Consider the following 24,021-nt stretch of genomic DNA (forward strand, 5'->3'; position numbering starts at 1 on the left):
AACACTGATACTGTATAGACTTCAACTAAAAAAAAATTATTAATAGTTTTTTAAAAATCTTGTATTTAACAAGATCTATATAATCGAAGCTCTGTGCTAATCTTTAGAATGAACAAGAAGTGGCTTGAATGTTCATTTGGGGGGTATAGCTTTTCTGACAAAATTATATAAGCAGAATACAGTGTCCTTCACCAATTTCATCTCACTAAGCCAGGTCAGGAAAAGCAATGCTGTTGTGGAAATATCCCTTGGTTTCTTCAGTTTTCCAAAGAGAAAATTTTAATTCATTCTTTTTTGAAATATCTGTTGTATCATCTTTGAGAATTCCCCACATTTGCTATCTGGTCTAAGTATGCCAGACATTAATTTGTAAAAGTGGCTTTGCATATGATTAAATCAGATCTCCAGCATTTTTTCAGCAACTTGTTCAAATCCTGCGTTTTTGGAAAAGTTTGTAGTTTCAGTTTACATTCATCCTGCTTATATATGGTCAGGTATTTGCAGCATCCAAAAATGAGAGAGTGACATAAACAGGTTCCCAGAAGTAGACTCTAGTATTTAGAGGGGGAGTTTGAATGGGGACTGGGCAGCTCATTAGTGAATATTTTTGTGTATGACAGCTTTTGCTTCTCTTCACAGTGTCATGATTATAGGGTCATAGTTAATGTGTCTGGATAAAGAGGACTCCTGTACTTTGTGGGAGTAGTGACTGTTTGCTCAATAATTTGCTTGACAGTTTAGCTCACTAACCCATTCAGGGCCCAAAGTGAGTGAGTGCTCCTCACAGAAATCCCTGGAGTGTGTTTTTTTAAGCTGTCCTACTTTGAACTTTCAAAAGTTTAGCAGACTGACAGAGGCTTTTGGGTTTTGAGTTTTAAGCCTTTACAGTTCCCGTGTTTCTAATGCCTTGTCTGCTTACATTGTGTTCAAAGTAATCCATCCTTAGTGTTTACAGGCCCAACGTACATGAAAGTATAAAAATAGATTGCCAATTTAAAAAAAAAGAAAAAAAAAGAATAAATTGCCAGCCTATGGGCACCAGGTCTGTGTCAGGCAGGGTCATCACAAGAAGCAATTACTCTTAGCTTGAGAAGTCTATACATCAGAAATCAATGGATTTTTTTCCCCCACGTCCTCATGAAACAGTGGTGCTTAATGTTCAAATATGTTATAATGTGGAGATGATTACCAGGAAAACATCAACATGGGTTAATTGGGGATTACTGATTTTAAAACAAGGAAAGTCCTCCCCCTTCCTTCTCCAGCACCTAGGGGTTATGGAGAAATGGATGCAGCTGTGAAGTGAAAGGGAGGAGCTATCATCCTTAATATTCCTAAATAACTCAGGAGCTCGAGTCAGCATAGAGCTTGAGTCCCATTCTTTTGGAGCACTGCAGCACATCATCCCTTTCTGATGGGGCAAGGGGCTGGGGAGCACACTGAGTGTGGATACTGGGTTCAGGAACATCACCTGAGAGATAGTATAATGTAGTGGTTAGTAGCACTGACTTGGGCAGGCTACCTTGGTTTGAGTCCTGACTCCTTTATTTACTAGGTTTGAGACATTGGACAAGTTTCTTAAACTATCTGACTCAGTTTTCTCATTTGTACAATGGAGATAATTTTAGTACCTCTTCATAAAGGTCAATGCATTAGTATATCTGATGTACTTAGAATGAAACCTGGCACATAATGAGTGCTATGTCAGTGTGTGTTGTTATCTTTATTGTTAACTTCAATTCTCAGGGGAGCTTTCTCTGACATTTCTAAATAGGTTAGGTTTCTGCTTTATAAGATTTAATGGCATCATTTATCACAGTGATAATAATAAGTACCATTTACTAGGTTTATTTGTTTGATTATTGTATTAATGATACTTTCTACATAAGCTAGAGTAAGAACCACGTTTGTGTTTGCTCGCAAGGCCTGATAAGTGTTCAAGAAATACTTATTGAATGAATAAATATTTTTACAATTATAGAATAACTCAAAAAGATGTCATTTACGTAAGATCAAAAAGATGTCATTGGGCTTCCCTAGTGGCGCAGTGGTTAAGAATCCGCCTGCCAATGCAGGGGACACGGGTTCACTTCCTGGCCCGGGAAGATCCCACATGCCGTGGAGCAACTAAGCCTGTGAACCACAACTACTGAGCCTGTGCTCTAGAGCCAGAGAGCCACAGTACTGAGCCCGCATGCCCCAACTACTGAGGCCCGTGCATCTACAGCCTGTGCTCGGCAACAAGAGAAGCCATGACAAAGAGAAGCCCACGCACCACAACGAAGAATAGCCCCCGCTCGCCACAACTAGAGAAAGCCCACACGCGGCAACGAAGACCCAACACAGCCAAAAATAAAAACAAATAAATAAATTTATTTTTTTAAATATGTCATTTTACCTCTAAAGTTACCAATTATTTTAAAAAACAATACTATCGTACAGAGGCAGAGAGGTAAGGAAATAGATGCTATCATGTACTACAGTTGGGAGCCATCTGTGGTAGACCCTATCTTGAAGGTAATTTGACCAAAAGAATTAAGTCTCTGCTTTTGGCTCTATGTCTAGGCGTTTATCAGAATGACATAGAGGCATAAAAAGGTTGATATAGAAAGATGTTTATTGTAGCACTTACATTGCATGGAATCAGAGTAAGCAAAATGTCTAAAAGTAAAGGCTTGGTTAATTATACTTTATCCATCATTAAAAAGTCATGTGTAGAACCGTGGTTCTCAAATGAAGATTCCTACATGATAGTCACTCAACACTGGATGCCTAAGCCCAAGCTCTTGGTCAGTGAATCAGAATCAGAATCTTTAGAGTTAAGCTAAGAAACAAGCCCTGTTTTTTCGAACAAGAACCTTAGGTGATTTCAGTGTACGGCTTGATTTGAGAATCACTGTTGCAGTGTTTCTCCAGTTGTGCATTGACTCGCAGTCAACTGAGCTAAAGGTTCTACTCATCTCTTAAAGCCAAGTGAAATGCCATGTATTAAAATCTGTGGGAACCCTGGAAAACAAGAAAAGAGGACTTCGGTAGAACAACCAAAAACACAAAAATCTGGAAGAAGGGAAGAAGACGGGATCAGACTGACTATTCAAAAAGCTAATTACTGCTGACCGCCGTGCACAAGCCAAGGAAAAATCTTCTCCCTGCCCCTACCCCCTGCAAAAATTAGTAGATGAAGTTCCCCCAAAAGAAGAGAAGATTCTTCCAAAAATTGGAGCAGCAAGGCCTGGTTTGGAGGTGGGAGTCGGGGTTGCTGGTACTGTCTCCTGGGCACAGAGCATCTACCTTAGAGCTTACCTCCAGGCAGCATTTTGAAGGGATATTGACAGTGAGTGAGCTCATAGTTTTAGTCACCATGGATGTTCCTGAGATCCCAGGAGCAGAGGCCAGGCAAGTGAGAGAGTTAAGGAACAAACAGGCCTCAGGCATTGCAGCACACATAATTGGTGGTCATGATGTTCACTCTCCGACTTCACTAGGTACCTCTTGGGAGCCTAGTGAAGTAGAGTACGCCATGACCTCTCATATCTCCCTTGGTAAGCTAAACTGCCTGTCGGTTCCTGCCCCTATACTTCCAAGAGAGACCTAGCTGTTAGTTTTTCCCTACCATTTTTTTGTACCCAGAGCAACGTCTACTGCCTTCAAAGCCAGTAGCCCCCGGCTGAGTTTCTTGGAGTGGAGCAGGGCACGGTTTTACAAAGTTTACCACCTAATACTCACACTGACATATGCACATACTCTTTACTTCATTCACAGGCCTGTAGTTTTACTCTTTGATTTTATTGTAAATTGGATATTATTCAGCCTTCTTCACTTAAGACTTCTGTAGTGAGCTAGGCAAAAGATTGTAGCAGGCTTTCTGGGTCAGTTTTCAGTAGTGTATGATTACAATTAAAGATGATGCGTACTTGTTGAAGGAGGTGTAGCCAGTGAATATTCCACATGGGTTGTTGACAGCCCACCCTCCTTCTCTGAACTGCTTCTATGCTTCATGAAATCCTGTTCGCGAATGGGTAGGAGTAGCAACTGCTCTTGTCAGGTTGGGCAGGAGGTAGTGGGGCAGAGGAGACACAGTGCTAAAGTTTAGGTGACAGGTAGAACAGGTGAGTAGCATATTTCAAATTAAAGAATTCATGAGAACTCAGTTGAGTTTGTTCATTCAGTAGGTAATCATTCGTTATTTGTGCAATATTTATCAAATGCCTTCTGTGTGTCATGCTTGTTAAAGGTGTTGAAGACACAGTGCTGGTCAAGGTTTCTACTCTCCAATAGTCTGCATTCAGTGCTTAGGAAAGGATTACAGAGCAAGAAGATGCCTGGCTCACAGCTGTCGAGCCCCCGGGCAGTGTATTTGTGTAAAGATCCTCAAATCCTAAAAAATATTTAGAAATCTAAATCTGGAATTTGGGCTTCAGCAGCTGGGAAAATGGTGATGCCATTTATTGAGGTATTAATTAGGAAAATATTGGGGAATATATATCTGCTAACCAGATTGACAGAGGTAGACGAAAACATAATCTAGTAAAACAGCACCATGAGAAGAGTGCCAGAACCACTGATGAACTTAGTTTTAAAGGTGAAAGAGAAGGTGAGGGGCTAGTGACAGAAATTGAGAAGTAGCAGTAGGAATGTAAGGTGGGTCAACAGTGAGAAATCTGTAAATGTAACTTATGATGTAAAAAAGGAAAAAAGATCAAATGTATAGTTGAGTAAATACTTGATAAAATCCAACATTCTTTAATTAAGAAACATAGAAAAATTTTTTAAAAAATGAATTTATTTTTGGCTGCACTGGGTCTTTGTTGCTGTGCACAGGCTTCTCATTGTGGTGGCTTCTCTTGTTGCGGAGCACGGGCTGTAGGCACGCGGGCTCAGTAGTTGTGGCTCGCGGGCTCTAGAGCACAGGCTCAGTCGTTGTGGTGCACGGGCTTAGTTGCTCCACGGCATGTGGCATCCTCCTGGACCAGGGATCGAACCCATGTCCCCTGCACTGGCAGGCAGACTCCTAACCACTGCACCACCAGGGAAGCCCAGAAAACATTTTTAACATAGTTAAGAAAATTTATTAGGAACAAATAGCTAATATCATACTTAATTCGTTAAACATTGGAAGCTTTGCCATAAAAATTAGGAATCAGAAAACAGTTTTGAAAAATAAGGATAACGAGGAGGGATTTACCTTCCCAAATATAAAAACATATTAGCTACTGGAATTTTAAATGATGCAGTATTAATTGTAAAATAGATAAATATGCAGTGAATCAGAATATGAACTATAGAAATATATGAAAAAGTAAGGAAATTTTTGTGCTTTTGCAAAGGGACCATAATACTCAACCAAAACCATATCAATTTTTAAATTCCTTTGCATTTCTCAGGGAAATGGTCTCTTTCCTTCTTTGAGTATTTTCTCAATGCTATGACCTCAAATTGAAGGGTTTAGTCCTATTACCAATGCCCTGAAATTCAAGCGGTCTTGATATCTGTTAAGCCCTTTTCAGAGTTTCTAAAATATTTAGCTTTATGAACAAAAATAGATTACTCACATTCTCAATTCCTGTCACTGATTCACCATCTTATCTGGAACAATTATTACCACTTTCAGTACTCACCATCTTCATTCCTAAAAATGGAAGTCAGAATGGAGGGGCTATTAATATGATACATACAGTAGCTTCGAAATCTCATTCCCAGGAGCAAATATTTCACAATAATAAAAAAGACCTGTCCTCCCTTCCTGAGAACCAGCAAAGATATAAGAATTAATTTATGTATTATGTAGCTGTATCCATGTATATCATGTAATTATAGCCACACTTATTAACTAACTTATTACTATATTAAAAATGTTTATTTAAAGCTTATCCACTATGTATAAAGAATATGCATCTTTGTCTGAATGTTTCATCTTTTATTACAAGCTTTAGAAGTGTAGCAGTAGTATAAACCAGAAGCTTTATAAAACCTAGTATTTGGGAAACCAGTGGCCAGAGGTGAGGTCTTAGAATTGAACTAGGCCTGCAGGTTCCTCTACATAGAGATGTGAAGAACATATTGGAGTCAAAAGTGACTTGTAGGATATGGACTTCAGCAGGTGAGGAGATGGTAATGCCATTTATTGAAATATTAATTTGGATATTAATTGTCAGGGTATGTACCTGATAACCGATCTGTAGGGGCAGATGAGAGCATCACCTGGTAAGACAGTAATATGAGAAGAATTCTAGGACCACTGATAAATTATAGTTTTAAAAGTCGAAAAAAAGATGATGAACCCCAGCAAAGAGAAAATATCAGGGCAGTGTCATGGAATCCAAGGAAGATATAGAGTTTCGAGTAAGGCAGAGAACAGCTCTGCCAAGCCACTGAGAAGCCAAAAGAAGAGAACCGAGGAGTGTCAGATGAGGTTGTTGACATGGAGGTTATTGGTGACCTTGGTCAGAGCAGTTCCAGTGGACAGTGGAGTAGCATATGTTTTCGCATGGTTCTCTGAAATGTGGTATCAGCCTGCCTTTAGCTCACTTAGCAAGGTGGGGCTGTATTTTCAGCATCTGGGACAGATTCTTCATTATTAGGCCCTGCTACTCCTTAAGTTCTGGAAAATTCCATCAGGAGAATGAGGCTGTGGGAATTTAAAGACAGCTAAAAATGTTAACATCACTCACTCTGAGATAGAATTTTCAGTTTTTCCACTTCTTTGAATGGGCTGTAAAGCATGAATCATCATGTCAAATCATGTTCATTGACAGGAAAACCACTTTTAAAATGTGATTGAATAATACTGCTAGTCAACACATAGGGAATATTTTGAATGAATGGAATGCCATTGTAATTGTAATTAATTTTTTTCCCACGTTTATGCCTTTTTATTTTTATTTTTTCATGGAATAAAATATTCTCAGCTTATCCTTTTCTATCTAATGCTTTTTTTTTTTTTTTTTTTTTTTTTGCGGTACGCGGGCCTCTCACTGTTGTGGCCTCTCCCGTTGTGGAGCACAGGCTCTGGACACGCAGGCTCAGCGGCCATGGCTCACGGGCCCAGCCGCTCCGCGGTATGTGGGATCTTCCCGGACCGGGGCACGAACCCGTGTCCCCTGCATCGGCAGGCGGACTCTCAACCACTGCGCCACCAGGGAAGCCCTCTAATGCATTTTTTAAACATCTTTATTGGCGTATAATTGCTTTACAATTTACAATGGTGTGTTAGTTTCTGCTTTATAACAAAGTAAATCAGTTATACATATACATATGTTCCCATATCTCCTCCCTCTTGCGTCTCCCTCCCTCCCACCCTCCCTGTCCCACCCCTCTAGGTGGTCACAAAGCACCGAGCTGATCTCCCTGTGCTATGCGGCTGCTTCCCACTAGCTATCTGTTTTATATTTGGTAGTGTATATATGTCCATGCCACTCTCTCACTTTGTCCCAGCTTACCCTTCCCACTCCCCGTGTCCTCAAGTCCATTCTCTATGTCTGCGTCTTTATTCCTGTCCTACTCCTAGGTTCTTCATAACCGCTTTTCTTTTTTTTTTTAGATCAGGCTATCATTAATGTCGTTTTGTGTGTCCAGTTTTTATCCTATATATTATGATTGTGCAAAAATGTTCATAGATGTTTTGCATCATTCCTTTTATCAATCTTTTGATACTGATCTATGTGTCTATCCAACTGTTTATTTGATACCTCCTTTTGGATGTTTGTGGGGTTTTTAAAATAAATTTATTTATTTATTTATTTTTGGCTGTATTGGGTGTTCGTTGCTGTGTGGGGGCTTTCTCTAGTTGTGGCGAGCGGGAGCTACTCTTCGTTGTGGTGCGCGGGCTTCTCATTGTGGCGGCTTCTCTTGTTGCGGAGCACAGGCTCTAGGCGCGTGGGCTTCAGTAGTTGTGGCATGTCGGCTCAGTACTTGTGGCTCGTGGGCTCTAGAGCACAGGCTCAGTAGTGTGGCGCATGGCCTTAGTTGCTTTGTGGCATGTGGGATCTTCCCAGGCCAGGGCTCGACCCCATGTCCCCTGCATTGGCAGGCGGATTCTTAACCACTGTGCCACCAGGGAAGTCCTTTTGGATGTTTTAAAGGCACCTCAAAGTAACATGGCAAAAACCAAACCCTTTCTCAGTGGCCAAGTCAGAATCTCTAAACTATTCCTTCCTCACACTTCCCATATCTAATCTTTCATCTTCTGCCTCTTAACTTGGTTTTCAAATCTATTGTCCTTTTAACATCCCTGCACTATCCAAGGCAGGTTACCAATAATATATCTTAGCTCAATTATTACATTCTGTCTCCTAACTGGATTCTTACTTCTGACTTAGATCTCTTCAAACTATTATCAAAATGATGATTTTTTACTTAAGTTACTTTATTTTTTACTTTTACTTTACTTTGCTTTCTTACTTATAACCATAGAATACTTTCTTATTATCTCTATAATAAAGCCCAAAATTTTTTACACGATCTACAAGATCTTCATGATCTGGCCCTTGCCTGCCTTTTCCGACACATCTTGTGCATTCTTCACTCCTTATGGGCCCCTCCTTATGTTCTTCCATTCAGCCATACTGAACAACTTCCATTTTATCAAACATAGCATGTTCTCTATTTTCTGGGCCTTCAAACGGGACACTTTTCCTGCCTCTCACTAACTTCTATGTGTCCCTTGGTTCTCAGCTTACATAGAAGCTAGTGGGGTGAGAGGCAGCCAACTTTCCCTGACTCATCTCAGTCTAGGTGAGATGCCCCTGCCTTGTGTTCCTGTAACACCATGTTCTTTCTCTGTTGTAGCACTTACTATGTTTGATTGAAATTATTTGTTTTATTGTTTCTCTGTCCTCCTAGACTGTAAGCTCTGTGATGACACAATCTGCCTTTGTCACCCTTCTCTTTCCAGGATTCAGCCAGCGCTTCACAATGTTTAATACATGTTTGTTGAAAGTATGGATGACAGGTGACACTTTACATTTGACTCAGGGAACTAAGTTACATGAACCAGTGAATCTCTCTGAAGGCACATATTTTATACTCTCACCCAGGAAACCTGATTAAAATGACTTTGAAAGTCTACTGAAATGGTTTCCACTTTTCAAATTACCTTAAATAGTTTTGCAAAGTCATATAAGGCTTTATAGAAAGGCATACTTGTCTATAGGTTGGGAGGTTTTTATGTGTAAGTTGCATAGACTGTTCATGTTATGCCGTTAAAATCAGTGATTCCTGAGTCCATTGCTTTTTAAAGGAAATTGAACAAATCATCACTCCTAATCTATATGTTTGCTCTTTCTCTTATGATATTTATCTTGATTGAGAACAAATCTATCCTGGCTTTCAAGATAGAAAGCTGGGAATTATTCTAGCCTCTCTTTTCACCCTGATTCCTCAAAAGCAATTCATCACCAATTTCTGCCTGTTATCTTCTAACAGATCTGCCCTCTCTTCCTCTCTTTTTTAATTCCTTAGGCCTCTGGTCTAGACTCTGGTCTAGACTCCTTTGCCCCTTGCCACCTTTTAATCTATCTGAAAAATGATCTTTATAAAATACGAGTTTGGCCCATGTCTGTTTTCTGATTTAGGCCCTTCACAAAGTAAACTCCCAAGCTCTTTGTATGGTACACAAAGACCATTGTGCTTTTGCCCCTGCATTATTCTTCAGTTTAATCTTTCTTCCATAGTTCCCATCTTAAAGGTCACAGCCAGTAATAACTGAATCCTTATAGTTGGCTAAAATCACCATACTGTTTCAAGTCACTGTGGCTTTGTGCAGAATGCCTTCACCTCTTTCGGGAAGTAGATCCTACTTCCTTTGCATTCCTCACCCCAAAAGTAGAATTAATCATTATCCCCATATCTGGAACATTTACTTATATTGTATTATAGTTTATTAATTAATTGACTTACATAGTGTACTATTAAACTTTAAACTTCTTGAAGTCAAGAATGCCAGTTTTATTTCTCTTTTTTTTCCGGAATGCTTCACACAGTGTGTATTAGTTTCCTAGGGCTGCCTAGCAAAGTACCACAAACTGGGTGGCTTAAAACAACAGAAATTTATTGTCCCACAATTCTGGAGGCAAGAAGTCCTAAATGAAGATGTTGGCAGGACTATGTTACTTTTGAAACCTGCAGGGAATCCTTCCTTCCTCTTACTAGCTTCTTTCTGGTGGTTTGCTGGCAATCTTTGGTGTTCCTTGGCTTGCAGCTGCATAATTCCAGTCTCTGCCTTCATTGTCACATGGCTTTCTCCCTGTGTATCTGTCATCTTTTAAGGACACCAGTCGTGTTGGGTTAGGGGCCTACCCTACCTCTGTATGACCTCATCCAAACTTAACTGACTACATCTGCAATGACCCTATTTCTAAATAAGGTAATTCTGAGGTGGTGGGACTTAGGACTAAAATATATCTTTTTGGAGGGATACAATTTACTCCATAACACAGTGTTTAGCATATAGCAGGTATTCAGTAGATTTTACTGAATTGAAATATAAATGAAATACATGTTATATATTCATGGTATGGAATTTAAATATTTTTTAGTGTGATTTTTAAAATTATCAATACTATGGACAAAGTATCTTTAGAATTTGTCTGTTTCCAAAAAAAAATTACATAATAGTTACGTGGTAGTTGTGACATTTGAAAATTAATAAATACACTACCTTAAAGTAAAAGCAAATATTCTCTGAATTCTTTATTTATAAGCCCATTTTTAATGTCTACTAATTTATATAATTTACATATAAATTTTGTTTGAAACAATAGATGTATTTTAAATTTTAGAAAGCACATTTTAGGCCTCAATAGCAATAAATACCCTTTCCATATCCTTTACTGTGTTTTTTTTTAAGTAGTATCTCCTTTCTACACATTAATGTTGGAACTTTTTTCTTCAGACTTTTTTGTTTTTGATAAAATCTCCATTGTTTAAGTAGTTTTCCATATTTAACATACATAATAAATTGTATCCTTTAATGGGAATATGGAGAAATTAAGTTTATATGATATACTTCTTAGATTCTGAGAGTTCTAATTGGTGGGAAAATAAAATAGGAAGTTTACGTCATTCTCGATAAGAAAAAACAGAGTAACCTTATTTCTGTTTTTTTAAAAGAACTGTTGCTTCCCATGTTCTGTTTTATTTTTGTTGTTGTTGTTGTTTCTAGGTTTTTAAATCACTGGTCTGTTAGTTGAGACATCATCAGTGCTTTTTAGAGCATACCCAAGTTTCCTTTGCATTGAAAGTTACTCAGGGAACTCCTGAAAGAAGGTAGCAATGTTGAGTGTGTTTAAGTTTAATGGATCCCTTGTCCATCCCTGCTAAAGCTAGTTATATTCCATTAGCAATTGATATGGTAAAATTTATCAGAATTTTTTATGGCTTGTGCTTTTTGCATCCTAAGGAACATTTGCCTACCCCAGGGTTACAAAGATATTCTCCTATGATTTCTTCTCAGAGTTTTCTAGTTTCAGATTTAGGTCTGTGATCCATTTTGAGTTAATTTTTACGTGTAGTGTAACTAAAGGTTGATATATATATATTTTTTAATGGATATCCTATTGATCCAACACCGTTTGTCAGAAAGATTTTCCTTTCCTGTTGAATTACCTTTACACTTTTGTCAAAAATCAATTGACCAAATATGTGTGGGTCTATTTTTGGCTACTTCCTCTGTTCCATTGATATATGTGTCTATTCTTTTGTCAGTACCCCACGATCTTGATTACTGTAGCTGGAAATTATTGTAAGTCTTAAAATCAGGTAGAGTGAGTCCTCCTACTTTATTCTTACTTTAGAATTTTGCTTTAGTTATTCTATAAGTTCTTTATATTTCCATATAAACTTTAGAATCGACTTGTCAATTTCTACTAAAAAAGCCTGCTAGAATTTTGATTGGAATTGCATTGAATATGTAGATCAATTTGGGAATAATACCAACCTAACAATATTGAATCTTCCCAGTCTACAAATAAGGTATATATCTCTGTTTATTTAGGTCATGTTTAATTTCTCTCAGCAGTGTTTTGTAGTTTTCAGTATAGAAGTCTTGGATTTGTTCCTAAGTATTTAATACATTTGGCACTACTATGAATATAATTTTTTAAACTTTAATTTTCTAATATTTTGAGGCTGGTATATGATTTTTAAAATATTAATCTTGTATCCTATTACTTTGCTAAATTTATTTATGAGTTCTAGCTGTTGTTTTGTGAATTCTCTGGAATTTTCTACATAAACAACCCTATCATCTACAAATAGACAAGTTTTACTTCTTCTGTTCTAATTTTTCTTCCTTTTCATTTATTGTATTATTTCAGTAGCTGTGTCATCTAGTACAATGTTGAATAAAAATGATGCAAGTGAGCACATTCTTGCCTTATTCCTGATCTTGGGAGGAAACAATTCAGTCTTTTATATTAAGTATGATGTTGGCTGTAGACTTTTTGTAGATGTACTTTATCAGTTTGAGGAAGTTCCTACTATTATTAGTTTGCTAAGAGTTTTTATCATAAATAGATTTAAAATTTTGTCAAATACTTTGTCTGCATCTATTGAAATTGATCATATGCCCCCCAGTGGATGGTTAATATGTTGAATTATATTGATTAGGTTTTGGTTTTTGTTTTTATTAATTTTTATTGGAGTATGATTAGTTTTTGAATAAACAGCCAACCTTGCGTTCCTGGGATAAGTCTGCATTCTTGGGATTGGTCATGATGTATTACCCATTTTATATATTGTTGGATTCTGCTTGCTAAAGTTTTTAAAGCATTTTGCATCAAATTAGGAATATTGATCTATAATATTCTTTATTGTAATATCTTTGTCTGGTTTTGGTATTAAGGGTTATGCTAGCCTCAAACAAGTTGGGTAGTTCTTCCTCCTAGTTTTTGAAAATATTTACATAATTTTGGTATTATTTCTTTCTTGATGAGTGATAGAATTTACCAGTGAAATCTTTTTTTTGGAAAAGATTGTTTTTATTATTATTTATTTATATTTATTTTTGGCTGTGTTGGGTCTTCATTTCTGTGCGAGGGCTTACTCTAGTTGTGGTGAGCGGGGGCCACTCTTCCTTGTGGTGCGCGGGCCTCTCACTATCGTGGCCTCTCTTGTTGCGGAGCACAGGCTCCAGATGCACAGGCTCAGTAGTTGTGGCTCACAGGCCTAGTTGCTCCGTGGCATGTGGGATTTTCCCGGACCAGGGCTCGAGCCCGTGTCCCCTGCATTGGCAGGCGGATTCTCAACACCAGGGAAGCCCAAGATTTTTTTTAATTCAATTTATTTTATAGATAAATGGCTACTCAGATTTTCTGTTTCTTCTTGTGTCATTTTGTTATGCCTCAGTAATTGAGATTTCGTGGTATTAAAACAACAGCAACACCAAATCCTTTAAAAGGTTCAGAACCTCATAAAGAGAGAGACTATATGAACTGTGGGGCAAATTGTTGTAACTAAAGTCAGGTGAAAGCCAACAAGATATTCATGGTGTTTGACTGGTAGCTCATTGTCAGGCTTTGGAAAAGCGACATAATATTTTTATACCTTTTGTTTTTTCTAAAAAAAAAGTTTTTCTCAAATTTTTGAAAGAAAAATATTTTCATGAACCTTCTTTATACCTAGTGATGGCTTAAGTCATTTTCATCACAATGTTATTTAAATATGTTTATACGTAAAATATATGCTTATACTTCTAATAAACCTGTAAATCAAAACTGGGCTTCCCTGGTGGCGCAGTGGTTGAGAGTCCGCCTGCCGATGCATGGGACACGGGTTTGTGCCCCGGTCTGAGAAGATCCCACGTGCCACGGAGCGGCTGGGCCCGTGAGCTATGGCTGCTGAGCCTGCGTGTCCGGCTCCTGTGCTCCGCAACAGGAGAGGCCACAACAGTGAGAGGCTCGCATACCGCAAAAAGAAAAAAAACAGACGTACAAATTCAACTAAAGTAAAATTACAACACCATAAGTTCAGATTAACAACATTAATATGATAAGAGAACCAGACTTGAGACAGTATCTTTCTACTATTATAATGCTGGAGGCAGTATAGTATGTTAATTAACAGTGTGGACTCTGGAGTTAAGACTGAAGTTCAAATTTTGGCTCTACCATTACTTTGTCCAAGTAAAATGAGGATAATAAGTTATCTAATTTATTAGGATTGTTGATATAATTAGGATTATTGATATGTCAAGTCCTAGAGTAGTACCTGGCAATCAGTAATTGTTCAGTGAATGTTAGATATAATAATAGTTTTATGTTGTTCTGAAACCTAATGTTAGGTTTAATGGTAGAAAGTCTGATTCTATAATGTTTCTGATTTTGACTTTAACAATATAAATACTAATGATAGAATATCTGCTTGCCTAAGTTAACAGTGTGGTGATGATAACTTTATAGCTTTGTTTGCTGATTTAGGATAATCAAATCTCATACTTAACCTACATTCTGCTAGGCAGGCCTCCTTGGCCAATTTTTAATGACATATCCCATGATAATTCTGTAAAGCTTAGTGTCTAATCCAATCATTGCTCATAGAAAATATGGGAAAATCCTATCTGAAGTCATTTTTCTATTCTTGAAAATGTAGAAGAAACATTATTTTTCAGCATAGAGCTTATCATCAGACTGCTGAAGGAAATTAGTAGATCCTAGAAACTACAGTTGATCCTTGAACAACTCCAAGTTAATCTGTGTATAATTTATAGTAGGCCCTCTGTATCCAGGGTTCAACCAACCACTGACTGTGTAGTAGTGTACTATTTACTATTGAAAAATATCACTGTTTAAGTACATCTGCGCAGTTCAAACCCATATTGTTCAAGGGTTAGCTGTACTTATTCTCAGCAGTTTGAAAGTACCTTGATTGTCTTATGGTTGGTTCTGTTTTGTATTAAACTTTGAATATATTGCAGTATATTGATAGCTATTCCTTGTCAGCTTAGTCTCAATCCATTTAAGTACCTTAAATATTAGCTAATTATGCTCTCAAAGCTACCAGTTAACATTGGTTGCCTGGTTGAATTATATTAATAGTAATACTGGAAAAATATTTTCATTTTATGGTACTCAAGAAAAGTTTAAGAGCCTCTTCATGAGATTGCTAGTAAGTTCCATAATGTAATAAAAGTGACTTATGATTACTACCTGTTGATTCTTAGAGGTTGGTGATTATTATAGAATTAAGTGGATAAGCTTTTAACAAAATTTAAAGTTTTATCCACTTTGTCTTTTATTTTAATTATAATTTTTTCTGGCTGCGGGTCTTCAGCAAAGTTACTATTTTACTACTGTATAGTAGCTTTTACCTGGACAATAAGTACTTTTGACTTCCTCAGGCTTATACAATTTTGTGTTTTGATTCTGCCACATTTTTTACAGTTTGAACTGTTACAATGACTTCATTCAAATATTGTGCCATAATGTATATGATTTTTTCTGTGAGCATATATCATTTATTTCTTTTCTCGTTAGCCTACGACATTTAAAGAGGTATTTTGCTTCACATTACATATGCCATTTTCATGATGTCAAATCATAATACTTTTCATTTGAAAATTATTAATGCCGAAGAGTAGTTTTGTATTTATATCTGCTAGAAAGAGTACAGCATGAAAAAGTTTCCCAACAAATTGGAAGTTGAGTGATGTTACTTTAGTTGATTGTGGACACTAATATGAGTATAGATACAAAGGCAAAGGGAAACTAAAATTACAAGGTGATACTTAGATATAAGATTTAGATAATTCATAATATGCTTATATTAACTGTATTTTTATTATGATAAAAATGAAAACAATTATAAACATTATGCCATAAAATTATAGACCTCCCAAGATTTATTTGTGGAATCCAGTCTGAGAAACCTAGAGTATAGTGCAAAGAAAATGAAGGATTCTGCTCTGAGGTTTCAAAAACCAGAGGTGAATGTATTATTTTTTGTGTATCAGTTAGTAGTTGAGTTCAGCTGTGTGTAATCAAATAGTTCAACAACAGTGGCTTAAGCAAGATCATGGGATTATCTTTCCCTTAAGTAACAAGGAATCTTAGGCAGTTCAGAGCTGATGCAGTGGCTCCATGATGTCAGCAAGCTCCTCTGGCTATTCTCTCCCATCCTTAAGTCCTTATTTCATGCTCCTAAGATGGCCTCTGCAGGCCCAGCCATCATATCCTTATTCCAGGCAGGAAGAAAGGGAAGGACAAAGGGAAAAAGGCGAAAACTGGGACAAGTCTGTGCTTCAAAGAGCTTTTGCAGAAGCCCCACCCAGTGATTTCCGTTTACATATTATTGGCCAGAATGGTGTCATAAGATTTCCCATTTCAAAGGAAGCTGGGAAATATGTTTTAGGTGAGCATATTGCTGCCCCAATAGATTGGGACTCTGTAATGAATAAGAGACAGTGGATACTGGGTAGGCAAACAGCAGTCTCTGCCATACCAACTAAACAGATATGTTAAGAAAGCTCAAAAAACAAACATCAGGGAATTCCTTGGTGGACCAGTGGTTAGGACTCTGTGCTTTCACTGCCGAGGGCTCAGGTTCGGTCGCTGGTTGGGGAACTAAGATCCCGCAAGCCGTGCGGCGCAGACAATACACACACAAACAAACATCAACACCCCCCACCCAGTCTTTCTGTTTTTCTGCATTTCTACTTTAAAGTTATATGAAAGGAATATAAATGAAGTAAGTTCCTAAATTGCTAGAGTACGAAGGAAACATAAAGATTATAGTCCTGTCATTTTAAGCTTAGAGATAATTAGTGGCTTGTCTGAGGCCACAGACAGGAGCTCCAGGATGAAAATTTGAAGTTCTTGACTCCCACACTAGTCCCTGTCCTTCTGATTTGTTGTGCTGCTTCATAAAATCTGGTTGTTCATGTATTACTCTGCTACATACACAAGACAGCCGTGTTTTGGTTACATCACTGGGGAGAAAAGCCTCTAATCCCTTGAATGATTACAATAAAAGTCTTAGGAGGAAATTTCTTGTTTCTTATTTGAGGGTCTTATATGTTTACTTTGTTAGTGTTGATGGTGCTGCCAGCATTTATAAATTCATTCATTCACTCTTCATTCATTTATTCAGCACCAGCAATAGATTATAAGGTCTCAAGAGCAGGACCATATCTTATTAACTTCTGTATCCCTAAGTAGGTCCTCATTGATGAATGAAAAATTATATCATAGTCCCAGTCCTCAGGTAATCCTCAGTCAAGTCTGGGAAATGGGTAAGAATGTCCATTGATAACAGTACAGCAAAGGCCAAGTTTCTTGAGATAATGGAAGTACAGGAAGAAAATCTAAAATCTCTGAGACTGAAAGAGTATCTAGAAAGACATCAACAGGAGGTGGTCAGTCTTGAAGGGGTTTTCCAGGTGAAGAAAGAGGAAGGCTACATATCAAGCCAAAGAATGAGTTTTTAGAGGCCCAGTGGGGGTGAGAAACTGTTTAGAGAGGAGACAGGAAATATGGGAAAAGGCCATAGTAGTAGCAGAAAATGAGGGTCGGGATGTTGACTATAGCCGTGGCCGTATCACAGAGACCATATCACACATGTTACAAAACATGTTAAAGGGTTTGAATTGACCAAACACTACTGTTGGTGTACCATGGAGGCAGGGCAGAGAATGGAGGCTCTTATGCGCCCTTTTGCATGGTCACATGGCATTGCAGTTGGACCTTGGCACCTTAGTGCAGAACCCACTTCCAGCGAGGTACCTTTTGTCACCCACAGCTGCAGATGACCAGGGAACACACATCAAGATCTTTGTTCCTCTACAAGAATGGTACAGATGAACTGGTTTGCAGGGCAGAAATAGAGATACAGATATAGAGAACAAATGTATGGACACCAAGGGGGGAAAGTGGCGGGGGGTGGTAGTGGTGGTGGTGTGATGAACTGGGAGATTGGGATTGACATGTATACACTAATATGTATAAAATGGATAATTAATAACAACCTGGTGTATAAAAAAATAATAAAATTCAAAAATTCAAAAAAAAAAAAAGATCCTTGTTCCTTCCTCCCTAGTTCTTTCCAGGATGTCCCTTTTGACAGAGCCTTATTAAATCTTTCTAATCACATGTGGACTCCACGTGCCTCTTTACTCTTTTTGCTCATCATGTTGTCCTCACTCTTACCCAGTCAAGGACCCATAACAAGTATTCTTTTTGACCTCTTCCCAATAACGAATGATTCATTCCTCTGTGGTAGTTGATTATATACCAACTTGGGTGTTTAGGAACCTCAGATGGTGAAATACACCAGACGCATGTTTTTACCTCTAAATTGTGAGATAAAGGCAATGTCTCAGAAATTTCAGACAGCAAGGAGGTGGGGAGCCTGCTCCTAAGATTTGGTTAGGGTGCTGGCACCCGGCCTACCCATCCTTGCTTCTGGTCTACAGCCTGCCTGTGCCCCTGACCCCAGCAGGGGCCTCTAGTGGCTCCCCTCCCAGACTGTTTTCCCATCTCTGTTAAAAACTTTTCTTCCCCACTTCCCAGATACAGCCCCTCATTCTCTTCTTGGACTCCCAGTAGTGTCATTTGTTTTCTGGTGCCCAGCAGATTTCCCTTCTGTGACATCCATCCTAGAATGGATCTAAGCCTTTGGTGGCCCTGCCTCTAGTAATGAAGTTTATGGTAGCAGAAGGTGAAGTTAGAAGTTCATCCTCCTGGTTAATACAAATAATACACACATTTTATTATTACAGGGCTGACTGAACCTCTGTCTGTGTGACTTTGGAAGTAAAATGTACTATGAAAAAGCTCACCTCTTTTTTATTGCTTGTTTCTTTTTTTTTTTCTTTTACTTTTTTTTCTTATGTAGACATTATAACAATAAAGGAAATTAACAAAAAGTTTCTCAAGTCCCATAGCCATAAACCATCGATTGTTTTTACTTTTTTTCCTGTATTCTCTTCCAGTCTCTGCCCATATGCAGTGATATTAACTGGATACAGTTTTGAAGTACATTTTTTTAATGCCATATGATCATAGTTTAAGGAAATTGAAGTGATTGAGATATGGGAATATCTTGGGTAATAATAGCTTCTTATTCTGATTATTTTCCTTTAGGAAAGACACTGCTGATCCTGTAACATGGAGGATTGCCTTCATACCTCATCTGAGAATCTATCCAAATTGGTCAGCTGGGCCCACAGCCATGGGACCATTTGCAGCCTCATTCCAAACCTGAAACATTTGCTTTCGGAAGGTTCCCATGGGAATCTGACAGCAATGTGGGGCTGTAGTGCGGGCCATGCTTATCACTGGCCACTGACAGCTACTTGCAGAGCTGGCTCCCAAGAAAGGGTCTGTTTCCAGGATAACAGAAGTTTTAACTCTGATAGTCCCAGTATAATTGGAGTGCCCTCTGAGACACAAACTAGCCCCGTTGAAAGGTACCCTGGGAGACCAGTGAAAGCAAAGCTAGACTGTAATCGGACCAGAGACTCTTGTGACTTCTCTTATTGCAGTGAGCCCTCTGAACTGGATGAAGCTGTTGAAGAGTATGAAGATGAAAACACTCTGTTTGACATGGTTTGTGAATCTTCTGTTACAGATGAGGATAGTGACTTTGAACCCCAAACCCAAAGGCCTCAAAGCATTGCTCGAAAAAGGCCTGGAATAGTCCCATCTTCTCTCCATTCAAGCTCCCAAGCTCAGATGATTGATGAATGCAGCAGTGATGTGATCATTAAGAAAATCAAACAGGAGATTCCTGAAGATTATTATATTGTGGCGAATGCAGAGCTGACCGGAGGGGTAGATGGACCAGCCCTCTCATTGACGCAGATGGCAAAACCTAAGCCTCAGACTCATGCTGGTCCCTCCTGTATAGGGTCTGCTAAGCTGATTCCCCATGTAACATCTGCCATCAGCACAGAGCTAGACCCACATGGTATGTCTGCATCCCCCTCTGTGATGTCTAGACCAGTCGTCCAGAAGACTGGTAGGGTATCTTTGGCTTCACCAAACAGAGGACCCACTAGTGCCCATGGCACCAGCCAGCAGGTGGCCATACAGATGCCGGTGAGCACATCCCATCCTAACAAACAGATCAGCATCCCTTTGTCTGCCCTGCAGCTGCCTGGACAGGATGAGCAAGTTGCTTCTGAAGAGTTCCTGTCCCATCTGCCCAGCCAGGTCTCCTCCTGTGAGGTGGCCCTTTCTCCCTCAGTTAACACAGAGCCAGAAGTGAGCTCCAGTCAGCAGCAGCCCCCAGTTGCTCCGACCATAACCACTGAGGCCACGGCACAGTGCATACCAGGTATGGCACGTGAGGTGACAGAGTCCCTCATCCACGTACATCAGAGAATTCTGCGCCGTCAGCACTCCTAAAACCACTGGCTCAATTTGCTAGAATTTGGGCCTTTATTATTCTCAGAAAGGTAGAAATAATGAAATACTATACATCCAGGTGATACAGTAAAGGAAATTCATCTGAAATAAGGCCATCTATCCAGTCGATGTACCTCAGGGCTGAGAGGACAGCTGTAGGATTGTGCTGTTGATATTGCATGGCTGTATTTAAGGTTTGTATCTGATCTTAAGCTGAATTTTTATAAGTAAAGTTATTTTTGAAAGTTTTTTTTAATGCTCTTGGTTACTGTTTTGAAGCCAAAATGATGTTGGTTTAGGCATACTTTGAAAATGGACCTGATGTTTTTTTCAGTATTATTTATTTGAACCAATTTAGCACTTTATTCATTTTAGTTGGTGTGGCAGTTTAAAACAAGTTTTTTTAAAAAGCAACAAATATATCTCAAAGAAGTATTTTATTTTTTCTCTCAAAATTTATAATAATCAGATAACTTGCATTTCTGGAATACATGGACCTAACTGGAATGGATTGAGAGGAGAAAGAAATAATTATATGAGGCCCCTATCTGTAATTCTAACATTCTAAATGTTCTGTAATTCTAACATTCAGTATTTATTTAATCTGGGCTATTATTAACCATCACTAGTATCTAATTTCAAAATATTTTCATCACCCCAGAAAGAAACCCCATACCCATTAGCAGTAATTCTTTCTCTCCTCCCAGCCCCAGTCAACCACTAATCTACTTTCTGTCTCTATGGATCTGCCTGTTGTGCACATTTCATATAAATAGACTCTTATTTTGTGGCCTTTTGTGATGGCCTTCTTGTACTTAGCATAATTTTTTTAAGGTTAATCTGTGTGGTAGCGTCTATCAGTGTTATTTTCCTTTCTATTTCATTGTATGAATAGACCACATTTTGTTTTTCCTTTATCAGCTGATGGATACTTAGGTTGTTTCCATTTTTTGGCTGTGGTAAATAATGCTGCTAATATCATTTATATACAAGTTTTTGTGTGGACATATATTTTCATTTCACTTGGGCAGCTACCTAGAGGTGGAATCACTGGGTCATATGGTAACTCTATGTTTGAGGAGCTGCCAAACGGTGTTCCAATGCAGCTTCACTGTTTTACAATCTCACCAACAATTTTAAAAGATTCCTATTTCACCGTATGCTCACCAACACTTGTTATTTTCCATTGAAAAAATTATCCTGCTGGGTGTGTGAAGTAGTAACTTGTTGTAGTTTTGATTTGTATTACCCTTATGACTATATATTTTTTAATGTGCTTATTGGCCATTTGTATATCTTTTGAGAAAAACCCATTCAGATCCTTTGCCCATTTTCTAGTTATGTTGTCGTTTTATTGGTGAGTTACAAGAGTTCTTTATAGATTCTGGTTGTAAGTCTTCTATTAAATACGATTTGTAAATATTCTGTCCCATTCCCTGGGCTGTCTCTCCTTCTTCCTTCCTTCCTTTCTAGTTTTAATTCAATCACTTAATCACAACATGGTCTTTGGCCAATATTCACATCATTAGACACAATATTATCTTTATTAGGCTTGTGAAAGTCTTTGTATTAAGACTCTAACTCTTGATACATATAGGGTATAAGTAGTACCTTTTCACTTAAATAGTTGTGAATTTGGTTTATTTATTTGTCCCCCCCTCCCTTTTTTTGTAAAATAGGAGACAGCCTGACAGAGTTTCTACATTCTCACTTAATTTATATTTGAGGGTAGAATTCAGAAATGTATTTTATAAAGTGGTCCAGTATAGCAAAACAGCTTAGTAAAACTATTGTTTGTATTGCATATCCTTCTAATAATTTACCCCTGCAAAAGTAAGTTGAAAGATTTCCTTGCATCTGCCTTGTGGATATTAGTCCACTAGTATGTGTATAGTAAATGAGACATTGAGGCTCAAACTGACTGTAATAGGAATTTCCTAGAGAATGATCCTGATGTTTTGATCCATTGTTCTGTGGAAGGATATTATATTGCTAAGATATTATTAGCTTTAGAGAAATACTATTTGGACTGGAAACATCAATGGACAAATAAAAATCTGATTGATACTTTTCTTTTATGAGAGATATATAAAGTTAACTTATAATTTACCTTTGTTCTGTAGAGCCCAAACTAGGCTCTGTGCTCTAAAAGTTTTATTTATTTATTTGCATATTTATTTATATTAGAATAAATTTATTTTAAACATAGGTTTTTTAAAAAAAATTTAGAATCCAGCACATCCAAATGTATGTGAATGAATATGTACAAATGGACCTTAAGTACTTAATATGTAAAGCATACTTAGGACTAAGCAAAGAAGAAAGGTTCTGAAAGAACTAGCTAAAAGCAACATCGGGTACTTTTAAAATGGATGTTGTGCAACCTTAAGTCTTTATCAAATCATTGTAGAAATACTGCATACCTTTGAATAATATTTTTAAAATAAATAATTTGACAAATGACTAGTCAGACAGAAACAAAGAGAAATTGTTCCATTTTGTTTAGTTTTACTGATGTCATTTAAATTCTATTTCCTGGCAGTTCCCTGGCGGTTCAGTGGTTAGGACTTGGTGCTTTCACTGCTGTGGCCCCAGGTTCAATCCCTGGTCAGGGACCTAAGATCCCACAAATGCGCAGTGCGGCCAAAAAAAATCTGTTTCCCTATTGGAAAACCGTTCTTATTTCTGTTTAGAACTAAACTCACAAAGTTAACAAATGTTAACAATGTGTGGATAAAATTATTAATTTTCATGTCAGCCCTATTACAATGCTCAACTCAAATCTTAGCAAACAGTCATGAGTAAAAAGGACATACATTATTAGAAGAATTATTGACTATCTCGCAGTGGTTTCAATTCCATTAATTTTTGAGATTTTTATGTAAATTTGGAGCATTTTTCATAAATTTAAATTTTTATTGCATCATGAGTTGGGTTTCTATGTGTATATTTCTTAAATATACATACATACACACAGCTTCTTTTATGATTTTGTGCAAGAACCCCCCATGTTTATTTGAAGTATAGTTGATTTACAATGTTGTGCTAATCTCTGCTATACAGCAAAGTGACTCAGTTATACACATGTATACATTCTTTTTTTATATTGTTTTCCATCATGTTTTATCACAGGATATTGAATATAGTTCCCTGTGCTATCCATTAGGACCTTGTTGTTTATCCATTCTGAATGTAATAGTTTGCATCTACCAACCCCAAACTCCCAGTCCATCCCTTTTCCTCCCCCCTCCCCCTTAGTAACCACAAATCTGTTCTCTATGTCTATGAGTCTGTTTCTGTTTTGTAGATAGGTTCATTTGTGCCATATTTTAGGTTCTACATGTAAGTGATATCGTATGGTATTTGTCTTTCTGACTTACTTCACTTAGTATGATAATCTCTAGTTGCTGTGAATGGCATTATTTCGTTCTTTTTTATGGCTGAGTAGTATTCCATTGTATTTATGTACCACATCTTCTTTATCCATTCATCTGTCGATGGACATTTAGGTTGTTTCCATGTTTTGGCTGTTGTGAATAGTGCTGCTGTGCATGTAGGGGTGCATGTATCTTTTTGAATTATAGTTTTGTCTGGATATATTACCAGAAGTGGGATTGCTGGATCATATGGTCATTCTATTTTTAGTTTTCTGAGGAACCTCCATACTGTTTTCCATAGTGGC

General features: G+C 37.8%; 1 protein-coding gene across 2 annotated transcripts in view; it reads left to right on the forward strand.

Annotated features, from left to right (window-relative positions):
- KIAA1958 (KIAA1958 ortholog) overlaps positions 1-24,021 on the forward strand; it is a 178,964-nt gene that overhangs the window by 71,261 nt on the left and 83,682 nt on the right. For both annotated transcript variants that reach the window (XM_033427434.2, XM_004269331.3), the window contains exon 2: positions 19,074-20,268. In XM_033427434.2, the coding sequence (XP_033283325.1) occupies positions 19,098-20,268 (1,171 nt within the window). In that variant the 5' untranslated portion in view covers positions 19,074-19,097. The remainder of the gene's footprint in view (positions 1-19,073; positions 20,269-24,021) is intronic.

Source organism: Orcinus orca, chromosome 6 (assembly GCF_937001465.1).
Source record: "Orcinus orca chromosome 6, mOrcOrc1.1, whole genome shotgun sequence".
NCBI lineage: Eukaryota > Metazoa > Chordata > Mammalia > Artiodactyla > Delphinidae > Orcinus > Orcinus orca.